This window comes from Heliangelus exortis, chromosome 17 (assembly GCF_036169615.1).
Source record: "Heliangelus exortis chromosome 17, bHelExo1.hap1, whole genome shotgun sequence".
Classification (NCBI taxonomy): domain Eukaryota; kingdom Metazoa; phylum Chordata; class Aves; order Apodiformes; family Trochilidae; genus Heliangelus; species Heliangelus exortis.
In genome coordinates, this window is record NC_092438.1 from 11,404,688 (window position 1) to 11,419,458 (window position 14,771).

Below are 14,771 nucleotides of genomic sequence, written 5' to 3' on the forward strand. Positions count from 1 at the left end.
CATTTGAAGTCAGGCCAGTGCATGACTGTCATATTTTAAAACTGCCTCAAGATGGGTGTTATTTGAGGTGCTTTACCAGCTGTGACTATTAACTGTGCCCTAACTACAGTTCCTGCTGGAAGTGAGGCACTTCACTGTTATTTTAAAAACAAAATATGAAAGAAACATTATTATTCAAACCACGTGTTCTATCCAGACAGTCAGGGTTGTGTGGTATTGAGCTATTTGAATTCAAAGTCATTATGGTATCTTCCATCTTTAAAGGTTCTTCTAAGCCAAATCTGCCTGCTACAATCACAAGCACTACCAATGCCACAGTCATGTGATGGGAGGTGTTGGGTTACACTGGGACTTGGGGCATGACAAGAAAGGGCACCTTTCCAGAATGCAATTTGATCTTTCTTCCCCAGTTACCTGAGAGGACTTGCCACCTCCTCCTGCTACTCTAGGTAAAGTCAAGAGAATTCCTTGGAAAAGCTGGTTAGTCTCCTGGTTATCCTTGGTGATGTCTGCATTTTCATGAAGTCCAAACACTTCAGGGTGTGTTGTAATTGGTAAACTTTGTATGTATTCAATGTAAGACTGTAAAAGAAACATTTAGATACCAAAAATCATGCAATGCTATAATAAAAAATTGTAAGTAAACCCAATTTGGAGAGAATCTTCCCATTTACAATCAAAAAGATTACTTCCCAGTTAAATGCAGCAAGGAATTGACTTACTCAGTCCACAGAATTAAATATAAAAGTACTAAATGATTCGAAGACTCACTGAGGAATGGTTCTTACCACCCTCATGTAAGTAGCAAGAAAAAACAAGAAAAAGGAACATACATTAGAATATCCAAGGAAGCACAAGCAGGAATCACAGCAGAGGGTAGGATGCCATACAGATCACCTGTACAACCACAGGCTACACAAACTTTAGCACATTTGCTACCTCTATGCAGTTTTTAGAAGGGAAAAAGGGGACAAAAAATGAGTATATACCTGCCATTCCTCATCCTGATCACTGCTTTCAAAGTGATCAAAAAGTTGTTTTTTCAAAGGCAAAAGTGGTTGCAAGAGAATGCAGAAGTACCCTGTGAATTCCTGAAATCTGACTCCTACTTGCTTTGTAGAACTGTATTGGAAACCTGCACAGGGGTAGCTCTTTGCATCAACAAACATCAGAACCATTAGGCTGTGTTAGATATTAAATACCAGATTCATATTTCATACATCAGATTATTCTGGCATGGCTTTGTGATCTTATGCTTTTTATTTTCTGTTTGTTGTATTCAGCATATCAAAGCACAGTGCAGATAAGGTTTTCCTAATAACTCAAAATTTACATCTGTTATCTTCTCACCTCATATGGACCATGTGGTGGTACATAGTAGTCATCTCCAGCTGCAAGCATATACTTGTCCTGCATTATATCCTTGCTATAGATTATGGAGAGAAGGGAGAGGAGAAGACGCCTGTCTTTATCATCTGTTACTCTACCTCCATAGTTACATTCCCCTGGGAAATGACAAAAAAAACAGGATGAAATATTGTAAGTTAATGAACAAATAAAAACTGCTGTGCAATAATGTAGAGCTCCAGTAATTTGACGTTCGGAAGCTCCAGATATTTAAAAAGTTTTCAGGTTTTATACTTCAATGGGTTCAATGGAAATTAGGCACTTTAACACCTTTGGAACTAGAAGTGAAGTCTGTGGGCCTTGATGATTAAAGGTTTAGGTAACACTATGAGTTGTCCTGAGAAACTGCTACTCATGCCACAGTAAATAATCTCATGTTTTAAATGCTAGCTCTTTTGCTTGAAATTCTTGTAAGAATTTTTAGAACTGTCAAGATCTGAACAGTGCTATATAGCTCTTCTTGTCCCATTACTTTAATGCAAACTTAATTTGGTTACATATATATACAGTAGAAAATAAGGGATGACAAACATGCAATACCCCTGTGCGGGAGGAGTTAGAGACATTTAAGTAATGGGCAAGCAATGAGGGAAGGTTCAGACTGATATAAAGTACAGAAAACAGCTAAAAGTTCAGTTATTACTTCAATCCTGACTCCCAAACTTCTCTTTCACAAGGTGAATAATATTAGCAAAAATCAAGAATTATCTTCATAAGGTTGACAAAAGTGGTGCCAAGAGGCAGCTATCTTGCTGGAGATAGAGAAGGAAATAGCCACACCAACCAAGTTATTTACATAGGTCAAGACCTCCTGCTTGAAACTGATGAGTATTATCACATCCTCTGGCAAACTGCCAATGCTTATTGATTCAGGATCATATTGATCAGCTAAGCTGAAACAGAGGCCACTGATGAGGGCCAGTAGTAATTCTCCTATCTATATATGAGCCAAGATAGCAATGCCATCTGAAAGTTTCAGATCCAACCCATCTGTACGTGGAAGGCCAAGAAGTTAAACCTGAACAGAATCCACTTACTTTGTCAAGAACTCACCAGTTTATCACCTTACCAGCTGAAAATGGCCAGCAAAGTCAACACATGTTAGAGAGTGTAATGCCTGTACCTGTTAGGTATGTCAGTGCTTCAAATGGGATTTCTTCATATTCATTCAAAAACATCTGGATCTGTCTCATACTGATTCTGAGGTCGGATTCGTTGAACTCATATGGAATATTCCAGCCTGTTCAATTCAGAAAAGTTACACAGGGCACTGGTACCCTGTATGATATGAGGGCATTGGTACTATGCTACTACTACAGAGCTGAAGATAATAGCTGCCAGACAGTAACCAGATGAAGCCCTGGAATTTACCAGGCAGTTTATTGCCAAGGGATACTATGAATCTGTAACAATGCTGTATCCTGAAGTGCTGTTACCCTTTTTTGTGTAATTAAAACATAAGCACACACTCCTGAAAAATTATATTCTACCAGAAGCAATACACAGACCTACTCGGTACCTTCTGATGTTCTATTGATATCTGGAGATGATAAGAACAGCAGTTCTCATTCATTGATTGATTTCTATTTTTAATCAATTAATCTATTAATATGCTGTTTGTATACAGAATTCAGAGAACAGCACAATACAGAAACTGAAAACACCCAGGAGCACAATCCAGAAAAAAAATCCTTCAGAAAACCTGTATTTCTAATACAAACCAAAAAATGGGGCTATTGCTACAACTGTCTTTCTTCCCTCACATAGATGGTGACATTAGGCAGTAGATTATGCTTTTGAAAACAAGTTGTCACTTACAAAAAATATACATACTTTTTTTAAAACAATAAATTAATATCCTCATACTGGAAGTCTGGTTGTTATTTAAACAGATGCCTATTAACATAAGTCAGTGGCTATCTGTCAAAATACAACATTTTCTAATAGTAACTTGTTATGACAAGACAGACTCAGTAGGAATGGAAGGCTGAGAACTTCATGTATAGCTGTGGAGAGCTCTATATAGCTACAAAAATAGAATCTGTAATTCCATATAGTTCTACATTTTATGTAAAAATTCTATACAGTTTTCCAAGTATTTCAAAAGTACAGAAAAGCTGAAGCACAAATCTCATCAATACATATCTTCTCATTGCTGTGTTACCAACTACACACTGCAGCTACATAAATATTTCACACCAAGAAAACACATGCACGTATCTTTGATAAATTGAAGTATTCACATTAATAACAAAAGCAGAGTATCTCTAATTATTTAAATTCAAAACAGAGCAGGATTGAATATTTAGTAAGAACTACAGTAATAAATTAATAATTTAGGAGGCTATATTTTAATGTAACTACTGTATAACATATTTACTTGGAAAACTGGTACTTTCTAGTATCCCCCTCTCCCCCCGAGGTAATACTTTTAGTAGCTTCCAGAGTAGTTTTGCCTGAATAACAGCAAATAAAAGCTTTTAAACTGTTTTATGTTCACTGCAAATAGAGATTGGACTCTGTATTATCACTAACAACAACACTTCCTTTTTACAGAGAGGCTCCAATAATGCATTTAAAAGTACTAACCTTTTTGAAAGGACCAGCAAAATAATCTAAACTTACCCAGTGGGCCAAAGTTTCTCCTTTCCTGCACAATAGCATGAAAAAAGCAAAGGCCAAACAGCAGTTTTTGCCAAATTTCTGCCTTTTCACAACTGCTAAAGAACACGGGATCAGAAATGGGGTCATTGAAGTATGAACGAAGGAGGTTTGCTCTAACTCCTTTTGGAGGCTCATTTGTCATCTTGATGCCATTCTGGAGGATACTAACAGGAAACTTTTCTGATGGATAACTGGTTAACCATAGTCTGAAAGGAATTTTAAATAGCACATTGTAAAAAAAAAATCATCAATACCGATCTGCAGAAGACTAAGTTTTATTACTTGTTTAACATCTAAATCTTGTCTAAAACGCAGCATAAGGTAGATTATTTTTGACAGGCAGAAAAGATACCATCCTAATCAGGTATGTTTATTCTATGACTGCACCAAACAATATATATTTTATCTACACAAAATAAGTTTCATTTCTTTTTTCTAGTGTCTTCATCAGAAAGAGATATGCCCATTAAAAAGAATAAAATATTAGAACTCCTACCTGAACCTATCATTGGTGTTCTCAGGCACTATAACTTCCTCACAGATTTTTTCCAAAGTAGGCATCCAACTAGTTGCAAGGTGGCAGTTTTGTAACACCACCCAAGTTCCACGAGAAATACCCTCATGAATCATTTGTGCTGCTATTGGGCCTTGCCCCTGTCCAAGCGAAATAGTCTGAATGTTTGTACCTCCCATGCCAACATCATCAGCAAATTTTAGTAAACCTGTGAAGGCAAGTTTAACACAGGCAAACAAAGACAAAGTCTATTAGGAAGTAGATCTATATTAGATTAATCTTTTTATAATGTCAAATGTCATTAAAAGTGCAGAAGTAAAAAAAGTTTACCCAACTGTAAAAAAAAATAACACTACCTCAAAAACTCAGAAGTAGTATCAAGTGCTGCATCAGTCACTGTGTTTCTGAGTTGAAATTTAGGTGTATAACACAATACTTTAAAAAGTAAAAAACCTAGCAAGGTTAAATACCTGTACTCTCCTTTAGCCCTGACTACTCAGTTCCTGGAAAACCATCCTTATGGTATGGCTCCATACTACAATTCTTTTGCAAGAAAACCAGGCTTAATAATAATCTGGGTAGCTATTTCTTAAAGAACATTTAACAGATGTAGTTTTAGGTGTGGTCATATATACCATTTAATTAGTAATTGAGAGGGAGGAAATTTTCAGGAGGAAGAGCTGTAGTAAAGACTAATAAAGTCCCAAGCACCCAATGAAAGAATGCTAAGGCAAACATAAATTATAAGCTGGTCTGGATGTTATAAGCTGTTAGATCCCTAAATTGCTGCTCAGAGACCTACACATTAAATCACCCTCTTTAATCACATTCCACCCTCTAGCAATTTTACTATCATTGAAGATATATGAGCAGATGCAAATGTTTTTGGTATTCCATCATTGCTGTATTGTACTTTAAAGACACTCCAAAGACCAAATGAAGGAGCCTACACAATCATCAATTTAGTCTCACTCAGTGTTATTTAACCTGATAAAAAAAGATTTTTACATGTCAAACTCACCTGCCATAGGATCAGCACCTGGTGATAATATAAAAATCAAAGGGGTACAACAATTTGAATCACTGTAACTTTTTCCCAGATCAAAAGTGGGCGGTTCAATAAATGTTCTCCCCATATTTTCCACAATGAAGTCCTGTACTGCTGGAACAATTTTGTCAGGTCTCAAACACCTGAGAATAACCATGCGATCTAACCCTGCCAGTGTGCTCCACGCATCTGGGAAGGCTTCTTCATGGGGTCTTACAGAGTCATATATTGGTTTCCACTTTGGAAAATTCTCTTTTACATGTTCCATTAGTCCACTGAGGTTTGTCAGATTAGATGCACGTACTATCTCGGCCCATGATTTGTCAGACAGCCAATCTGGAGCTGGATTGGGGTGAGGATTATCAAGAGCAACACCTCCTGTCAGTAGAAAACGCCAAACCTCATCATCTATTAGGCCTTTTCCCTTCATAATGCCAACTGTCAGAAGGAAGGAGAATAACAGCTTATCCTTTTCAAACAGTGAACGACAGACATTATTATAGATGCTTACTGTGAAATGATCAATTATATTCTCAATTCTCTTTTCTAGATCTTCACTCTTTTCACTTTTAGCAATAGACTGAACATACAAGTTAATGAACCAAATCAATGAATACTGGTACATAGGTTCAATGTTTGCCAGATCAGAGATGCAGAAGAAGACAACAGCTGAATGAACAGCAACTGGCTTATACCCCAGTCGAGTGGAATCTATTTCCTCTTCAGTTGCAGTGGCAATTTTTTGCTTCTCAGAGATTTCTTGAGATAACTCTTTGGATGAAGACAAAACGTTAATTGCTGTTTCATCTTCCAAGATGTTTCCTTCTGAACTGGAAAGGACCTCCAGGATTTTATCTTCTATTTCCTTTAGTTGTTTCTTGTTGGCTGCACTTTCTATAATCAGCTGATTTTTCTTTTCTTCCAGCTCAGGCTTTTCCTTGGCAGCTACAATTCCAAGAAGCTGGTCCTGAAGACCCAAAGGAGTAATCATAAAGTTGAGTAAACAAACTTTCACAGCCACTTCAGGGAGATAATGAGGGTTTCTTAAGCGGGTTGTCATGTAAAACCTGAAATCTCTTGAATATTCAATGATATTTTCCCCTAATTTCATGTATTCTACCCCTTGCTGTTTGAATGTTAGCTTTAATAAAATCGGTTCTATGAAGGCATCTAGTTCTTCACCAATATCTTCCAGCAAGACTGGCGTTCCAAGCTGAATAGCATTTTCTAATGTCTTCACATATTGTGCATCAGATAATTTGATAACTGACAGGGTGTTATTTTTCTCCATATTTTTTACCCACTTGTTAGCTTGCCTTTGAGGATCTATCATTAAAGCCCATCTTCTTGAGTTAGACACAATTATGCCATTGTCAACTGAAAAAGAATCAATTGGCAATCCAGCAATCTGCCATGCACGGGTTTTGACTGGATCCCCTAAGGTATTACTTAAGCTGAAATCACTGGAGCACGGGATGTTCTTTTCAATGCACAGATCCTGCCATTGCTTTTGACATTTCAGACGGTAATCTACAGTAAAGGCTCCCAAATAAGCCACAGTCCCTGATGATAGCAACACATCTCCTACTAGGTCTGTGTACCGGATTCCCAACAACCGTGCAGCTTCTGTCCACCTCTCTTTCTCTCCACCAAGGCCACTAATCAGCTGCTCAGCTCTCACAAGCTTTTGTGAACAGAGTTCAATATTATTTTCTAACTCTGTCTTCCGGTTATTCATGCGCTCAAAATCATCATTCAGAGCTTGCAGACGATCAAGTAGCTCCTTCAGTTCTGCTTGTTTGGTTTGCAGCTTCTGCATTTGAACATCCAGAACTTCTTCTGCTTCTTTCAAACGTTCCCGCTTTGGGGCAACCACTTTTGCCACACGGTCATAGACTTCCATGGCTCGCACCCACTTGCACAGTCCTTCACAGGCAGATGAGACATTTTTTATGACAGCTGGCTGAAAATCTGGATGATCAATAAATTTCTCTCTGATTCTTTTCATTATAGCAGGAGGAATATTGTCCTTGTCATACGTCTTTAAGCTCTCAAGGAATTTCAGATCTCCAAGTATCTTTCTAGACGGTCCCCAGTAGTCTTCCACCATTTTACCTATATTGCAAATAATATTAAAATCAGGCCTAAAGTATGTATGTTCAAAGTGAAAAAATACCTGACACTAAGAAGAATTAAGATCAGTGATTTTGCAGCAGAATTTTACTATGCATAGTATGGGAAAGTCATTACCTAAAGAGATTCAGCAGGAACTTAGGCATCACTACTAGCCTATGTCATATTTATTAATTATATATTAATTATATCTCTACCAAGCAAAATAAGGGAAAAAAATTACTATACAGTCTGCCTTAGCATAGTTTATCAGATAAATCAGAAACAATGTGACAACATTCCTTCCTAATCTAGGTAAGACAGTTTTTGATGAAAGACATTTAGAGAACTCTCATTTTCAGTTATGAAGGGTTGAACTGTGGAAGCATAAGGCAGAAGGAGAAGGTTTCTTTCCTTTCCTACCGTTCAGGTCCTGTGCAATCCCACAATAACAATATAATTGCACAGAGAAAGAGCTTGTTAGAGTAATTACCTATGGCTGAGGTTTAGTTAGAACTCTGTCCCCCAGTCTGACTGATAAGGTTTGGTAGCAGAGATCAGAGGGGAAAATATAGGTGAATGGTGCACACCAGCTCACAGAGTTCCTCAAGGCAATGCAAATTTCAAGACTGGATCAAAGCAAGTTGAGGAGCTAACTTTGTGTTGGTGACTGGGATCATATTGACAAAGTTTGTACAACAGTGTCAAGCAAGTGCAATAGGTTACAATGCCAAAAGCAGCTCTTATCCATTCAGCATGGCTGGAAGTCACTGCTGGCAAAATGCATGTTTAGTGCACGTGGTGCATGTTCACACCAGTAGTAGTTCACTAGTACCACACAGCAGTACCCCAAGCATTCCTAGGGCATAGATAACAAATATGGCATCATTACCACTGCCACTTGGATCAGGCTTTCTTTCTGGTTTACTCCCCTTCATGACACAGATACTCTCCATGACGAGCTTAACAGGACCAGGTGGATTCTGCATGGATTTCACAAGAGAGATGTCTGAAGGATTCAGAGTATCAAGAGCTGCAAGTGCTGCCTCCAAAGCTGGCATGGCCTCAGCAAGGTCTCCTTCACATTCATCCTGTTAAAGACATGGGGCAGAAGCCTGTAAACCTGCAACCTGATTACCCCACTCCAACTACCTAATAAAAGACTCTTCACAGCATTATGTTTCTCGGAAAGAAAAAATACTTTCACAATTTGTCTGTGCAGTTTAAAGAGGGAAGGTTTATAGAGAATTTAGTAACTTCCATAAGCTGAACTCATAGCTGAAAAAGCCAGACAAGCTGTCAAAATCAAAGCCTCTCTGGTCTGACAAAGAGAATTAAAATGCAGGTTAGATACAGTTCCTAGAATTTAAGCTACACAGTATATATTTTTACCTGATCAGCACTGTAAGATTTAACTTTATTATGTTCTCAGATCTCAGTATGTAGCTTGTCTATCACTGACATTTCCAACTAAAAATATTAATGACTTGTGCCACTTTCCATGGGAAATCCTGTGCTACAGACCTCTGGCTATGGTAATAGCTCTTAGGTTATGCCTAACAGAACACCATGCAGCTCTGTGTCACATTGGCTCATCTAACTCTAAATGAACTTTCCTTGGGCCTGCAAACAGTATAGACTAATTATTTAATCTGTGGAGAAGAAGAATATAGTACAGAAATTAGAACTATACAGCTTTTGGGATGTGAACTAGAAAGGAAATCCACACAGTACTGTGAGATCGTGTCATACTCTAACCAGACAAAATTTACCTTGTTTATATTAGGAACATGTCATTCATCATCTCTTGCAATTTTGTTACTTTAAGAGCTCGGATGATTCCATTAACACATCATCACAACTCCCATTTACTTGGAAAGACCTGGAACCCCTCATGCTCCAGGCTCAACATCTTGTACATTACCTTAATAGCTTTAGCAACAGCTGCTGCTTCATTAGCCTCTTTTTCATCCGCTGACACTAGTTCCTTCTTTGCATCTACTTCAGTTGTTTCCTTTTCAATCTGGACCATCATCTTGTCTGTTTCTGCAGAAGTTTGAATGAGTTCTGGCTGAAGGTCAGTCAGTTCTTTCTGCATCTCTGAAACCTGATAAAAGGGAAATCAAGAAGAAATTTGTGTCACATCACATGCATTTCACATTTTGACATCTTAGAAAGATGAAAAGACACTATATTAATACAATCTGAGAAGGGACATTTGATCTAAATATTTATTAAAACTGTTCTCTAGTATATTTTTCTAGAAGCTGGTTTTTTGAGTAGATTTTTAAGGATTATTTTTTAATCAAAAGCATGCAATATACTTGCTTTTACTTGATTCTACATGCTTCACTGAAACTCAATAATGACAAATAAATTGATTAATTGAATTTTTTTCCTCACAGTCAGTGTCAGTTTATGGAACCCCAAATATTCCTTTATTGCACAGGTAGAAAACAAAATCCAAAGGAAACCTGGAAGGTAACACAGAACTAGCAACAGCAACAGCTGAGAACTGGATGTTCTTCATCCATAAAGTACCTGGAAGCTCCTTTACTTTGTATCTTGGAAAGATCAATCCCTAGATCATATGGTTTAAAAAATGGGTGATTTACCTGGAACCTAACAGATTTCCTACTGTGAATCTACTTAGGAAGTAATCTTCATTACTGTCTAATGATATTCTTCAACTTGCCCCTTATTTTGGAAAGGGTACTAGGATGCTGAGGCACAGATTCTCCATATAAGATTTTGGGAAAATAATGACATTTATATGGTTTATTCCTGAATTAATAATTTAATGAGTACCATCAGTTTCATTTAGCTTTCTATTAAGTGTTATAATTTTGTGGAAACTACCACAATTTCCTAAAATGACTAAGCAGTAACCAATCTAATTTTTGCCACTGTCTTTCTGTAGAAAATTATCAATAATATAATGAATATAGTGGAGAGGAAATTTAGTAATTTTTATTTTTATAAGTTTTAATCAGCTGATACAGATCCCATACTAAAGTAAGCACATGACACATGCTCTGTGTTTTTATCTGAACCTTACTTGTGAAGATGCAAATTCCAGCTTCTGAAGCCCGGTAAGATACCGAGTTCTCATCATGTCAACTTCCTGCCTTTTCCTGTTCAGCAGTGTCTTAAAGGTAAGAATCAATTCCAGATATGAAGTTGGTGTCACATAGTTGTGTCTTCTCAGTATAGTGTAATAGTCGATAGAGAGCTCCCTCACACTTTCGTGGAAATATTTGCACATTGACACCACCCTAGAGAAAATTTTTCCACATTACTATGAAAATACAATCTGTCTTTATGTTAATTATGAGGAAATTACTCTAAACTTATGAAATTACATTAATGTTAATGAAGGCAGAATTGGTTTTTTCCCCATTATAAGAAATATTTTAGACTACCTTTGAAGAACAGCCTGATTTTCAGAACCATCAGATAGATTTGTATCTACATATCTTTGCACTGCACTGAAAACTCAGAGTTGGCTTCACTTTGTCCATTTACACGTACAGTGTCCTGATCAAGTATGTTGGGGGCAAGAAGGGAAGACTAACAATTATTTGCTTCTTATGTTCTTTATATATAAACTCATACTCTTTTCTGATGTCATCATCAAGTTCAACATCCTCTAAAAACTTGTTAGCAACCATTTCCAAAGCATCTGTAGGCCAGGTTTGGAACCAATCAATGGTGCAACAGTTTATCAGTGATGGGAACATCCGTAATCGATTCCGAAATGCATCTCCAATAGGACTCATGGCTAAGGAAAAAAAAACCAAAATTATTGTTATATGAGTTTGCAGTTAGGAAGCAAAACAAGCTCAGTCTAAGAAAAAAGATTCTGAGAAAAAGCACATTTCATACAGACCTAAGACAATATGCAAATTTTTCTTCACCCTTTCAATAAAGAAATTGTACATAGCAATGGGGGAGGTTTCAATTTTCTTGTTCTCCATCCTTGCTGCATTTTGCATTTTCTCAGCAATTTCAGCTTTCTCATCTGCTGGAAAGATACTAGGCACATCACCAGTATTTAAAAGCATGTTGACATCTTCTACAAATGCTTCATCCTTGATTTGATTATCACAGAACAGAAAGGTAATATTCTTGTTCTCAACGCCTGTTTTCACCATGACTCTTTTAACATCATCTTTCCATTCAGTGATCCCATAGGACTTTGTAATTTCAATTTGAAAGAGTTCAAAGGTATTCATGAAGGTGGCCAGCTTGGTAGCACTTTGTCGACCACTCCCACCAATCCCCACCAGCAAGAGATGTCCATTATCCTGCTTCAATACCCTGCATATCCTTGAGATGTGCTCGATAGCAAACTTGAACATAACTAAGGGCATTGGTGCCTTGCTCATGTTGTTGTATTCCTCAAGGTAGTGTTCCATCACGGCTGTCAGCTGCTGCAAGTCTGTGATTTCATCATACACTTTTTCACTGCTGTCTGGCAGAAAAAAGTCCCCAAAGAACAGGCTGCGAATATTATCATCAGAGACTTTTCCTGTAGGTGAGAGATGACCCACTACCTACAGAAAAGACAAGTATCAACAGATCATTCAAATTATCAAAGAATTATTTTCCCTAAAATCACAATCATTCTTGACTACAGAGTAATAATACTGTGAGAAAGACTTTTCCAGCTGTTCTAGTTATTACACACAAAAAACACACCTAGTGGGGAATATGCTGTATCTTGACATGGAAGTTTCCACAGAAATTTATTCTACAGAGAAACTATGCTATCAAATATAGGACAAGTTCCCAAAAGGCTTCTCAGAAAAGTACCCACTGCTCCCATTGGCTCCTCCAAATATTAAACAAAACAGATAAATATTGTGTAAGATATTTATTCTAGTTAGTCCTCTGTACCAACACCAAATTGTTGTGAATGATTCTGATATAAAGCAATTTGTATTAACTTGACTAAGCATATGTATGATGCTCAATACTGAATAGAAGGCCATCCATATTTTTAAAATGTACTGATAATTCAAAATGTGTCTGATACAAAATGCCATCTCTGTGACTAAATACTTTCGAAAATGCATCAATGTCATTCTTCATCCCAGAACAGTCCCCAGAAATACCTTATCCAAGCTCTGATTGAAGGTATTTGATGTTGCCTCTTCTACCATCTGAAAGAACACATTCCTGTCCTCCTCATCAATTAACCGATCATAGAAAACTCGGTAAACTTCATGAATCCAAAGTCTGATTAATTTATCTTCGTCCTGAAAAAGTAAACACAAGAAAACAGACAAATACAGCTCCAGGATTTGTTGAAAAACAGACTGACAGAAATGTCCATCTGGACTGTGCTATATCTTGTACTAAACTCATTGGGAATCTTTCCATTCCAAGCCATTCAGCACATGGCTTGGCATCTGCTAACTTAACTGGCTCCCTCACTAGTTACCCATCTTGTCCTTCCTGCCAATACCAAGTGGGACTCTCCTGTCAAAGTGCTTTCTTTACTGTATCAAATCTCCCTACCCTTGCAACACAAATTAATGAATAAATCTTTCAAATGTATAGCTCATGGGCTTTAACCCAAGCCCTGCCCAAAACTCTTGCTAGCTAAGATTTTGCCTGAAGAGCTTGCAGCTGTTTTTTTCTGTTTCTGCACCAAAACCATACCTTCAACAGAAATAATTTTTTTAATATTCCTTTAACTTGACATTCCACTGAAAATGGATGAGAAAACTAGAATTAAAATCATGTGTACCAGTATTAATTTGTAGTTTGTGACAGTAGGCAAACTCAAGGCTAAATTATTCAGTCTTGTTCTCTGATGAGCTTGTGAGTTGTAAAAAAGAGATAATGAGCCTTTTCCCACATTTGTTTCTTTTGTACATTTAATTTTCAAGTTCAAGAGAAGGGACTGTCTAACTTGATGTACAGGCCTTAACACATGGACCTTGGACTGTAATATATATTAAAAATATTAACAAAAATGACAGTGGTGTCCTTCAGAGACAGACAGAAAATACACAGCAAAGTGCTCAGAGACTATCCTCATTTTAAGGCTTGTAAACATATTGTATTTGGAGATGTTCAATTGTATTATAATAATAATTTACTTTTTACATTGCTCTTTCTTCCAGCAATGTAATTAAACCACAACTTACTTTCAAATGAGTGTGTGGACAGAGCAGCACTCCTCTAATAACCCTGGAAAAATCCCGTAGATTAAAGACATAGTGGGATTTTGAAGGAGTTGGGAGGAAATTAGCCACTGCCGATTTATAAATTGCCATTGTTGCTTGGACCATCGTGTTCCCCAGCCTTAAGAAGGAAGAGAGAACCAATTTTAGTTTCTGCATATAAACCACAGATAAAAGATTACAAAAGTGCTACAGGAAATATTTCACACTACCTTAGAAACGCAGGTTCAAAGCCTTTGCTGAAGTGCCAGTCAGCAACTGCAGTAAAAATCCTGGTTAATATGTCATCATCAAAAGAACAAATAGATACAACATTCAAGTGCCGTGTGAAACGTCCTGTAAGACACACAAAAAGATGCAGAAAGCAGTAGGAAAGTCAAAACACTTCCATTTTTCAGCTAGCATTTTCTAGAGTATTCACTGACACTTGAACCATGTTTTAATATGGCTCCCGCTCCACAATTTTGTTTCTGACAAATTTCTGTTTCAGCAGTGATGCAAAATAAACACAAACTGTTTTCTATTTTATATCAGTACTTGACTTACAATAATTGTTTAATAAGAAAAACATGAAACTCCATCATGACAAGGCCACTATAATCCAAATTTACATTTCAGCTCACACTAGCCCTGTTGATTGTTACATCATACAGTAAAACTTCACAAAATTAAGTCTATTGCTATCAGCCTGCACATGAAAAAATTCAGTCTATCCAAGAGTAAATTTTACAAAGCCTCCTCAGAGCACATATAATTATACCTTTGTTAGACTGTTTATATGAAGCAAAGTAGCATAAAGTGCCTTATAATGGGGTAGCTGTAGTTACATTAG

The 14,771-nt window shown here is 37.1% G+C and overlaps 1 protein-coding gene across 2 annotated transcripts in view; it reads right to left on the minus strand.

The window, feature by feature from the left end:
- Window positions 1–14,771, minus strand: part of DNAH3 (dynein axonemal heavy chain 3) — a 52,940-nt gene that overhangs the window by 3,372 nt on the left and 34,797 nt on the right. For both annotated transcript variants that reach the window (XM_071760579.1, XM_071760580.1), the window contains exons 45-58: window positions 14,152–14,275; window positions 13,904–14,060; window positions 12,863–13,006; window positions 11,635–12,301; window positions 11,361–11,526; window positions 10,804–11,020; window positions 9,670–9,852; window positions 8,638–8,836; window positions 5,607–7,748; window positions 4,568–4,793; window positions 4,033–4,277; window positions 2,531–2,647; window positions 1,351–1,505; window positions 415–582 (exon numbers count right to left, since the gene is read on the minus strand). In XM_071760579.1, coding sequence (XP_071616680.1) covers window positions 415–582; window positions 1,351–1,505; window positions 2,531–2,647; window positions 4,033–4,277; window positions 4,568–4,793; window positions 5,607–7,748; window positions 8,638–8,836; window positions 9,670–9,852; window positions 10,804–11,020; window positions 11,361–11,526; window positions 11,635–12,301; window positions 12,863–13,006; window positions 13,904–14,060; window positions 14,152–14,275 — 4,910 coding nt within the window. The remainder of the gene's footprint in view (window positions 1–414; window positions 583–1,350; window positions 1,506–2,530; window positions 2,648–4,032; window positions 4,278–4,567; window positions 4,794–5,606; window positions 7,749–8,637; window positions 8,837–9,669; window positions 9,853–10,803; window positions 11,021–11,360; window positions 11,527–11,634; window positions 12,302–12,862; window positions 13,007–13,903; window positions 14,061–14,151; window positions 14,276–14,771) is intronic.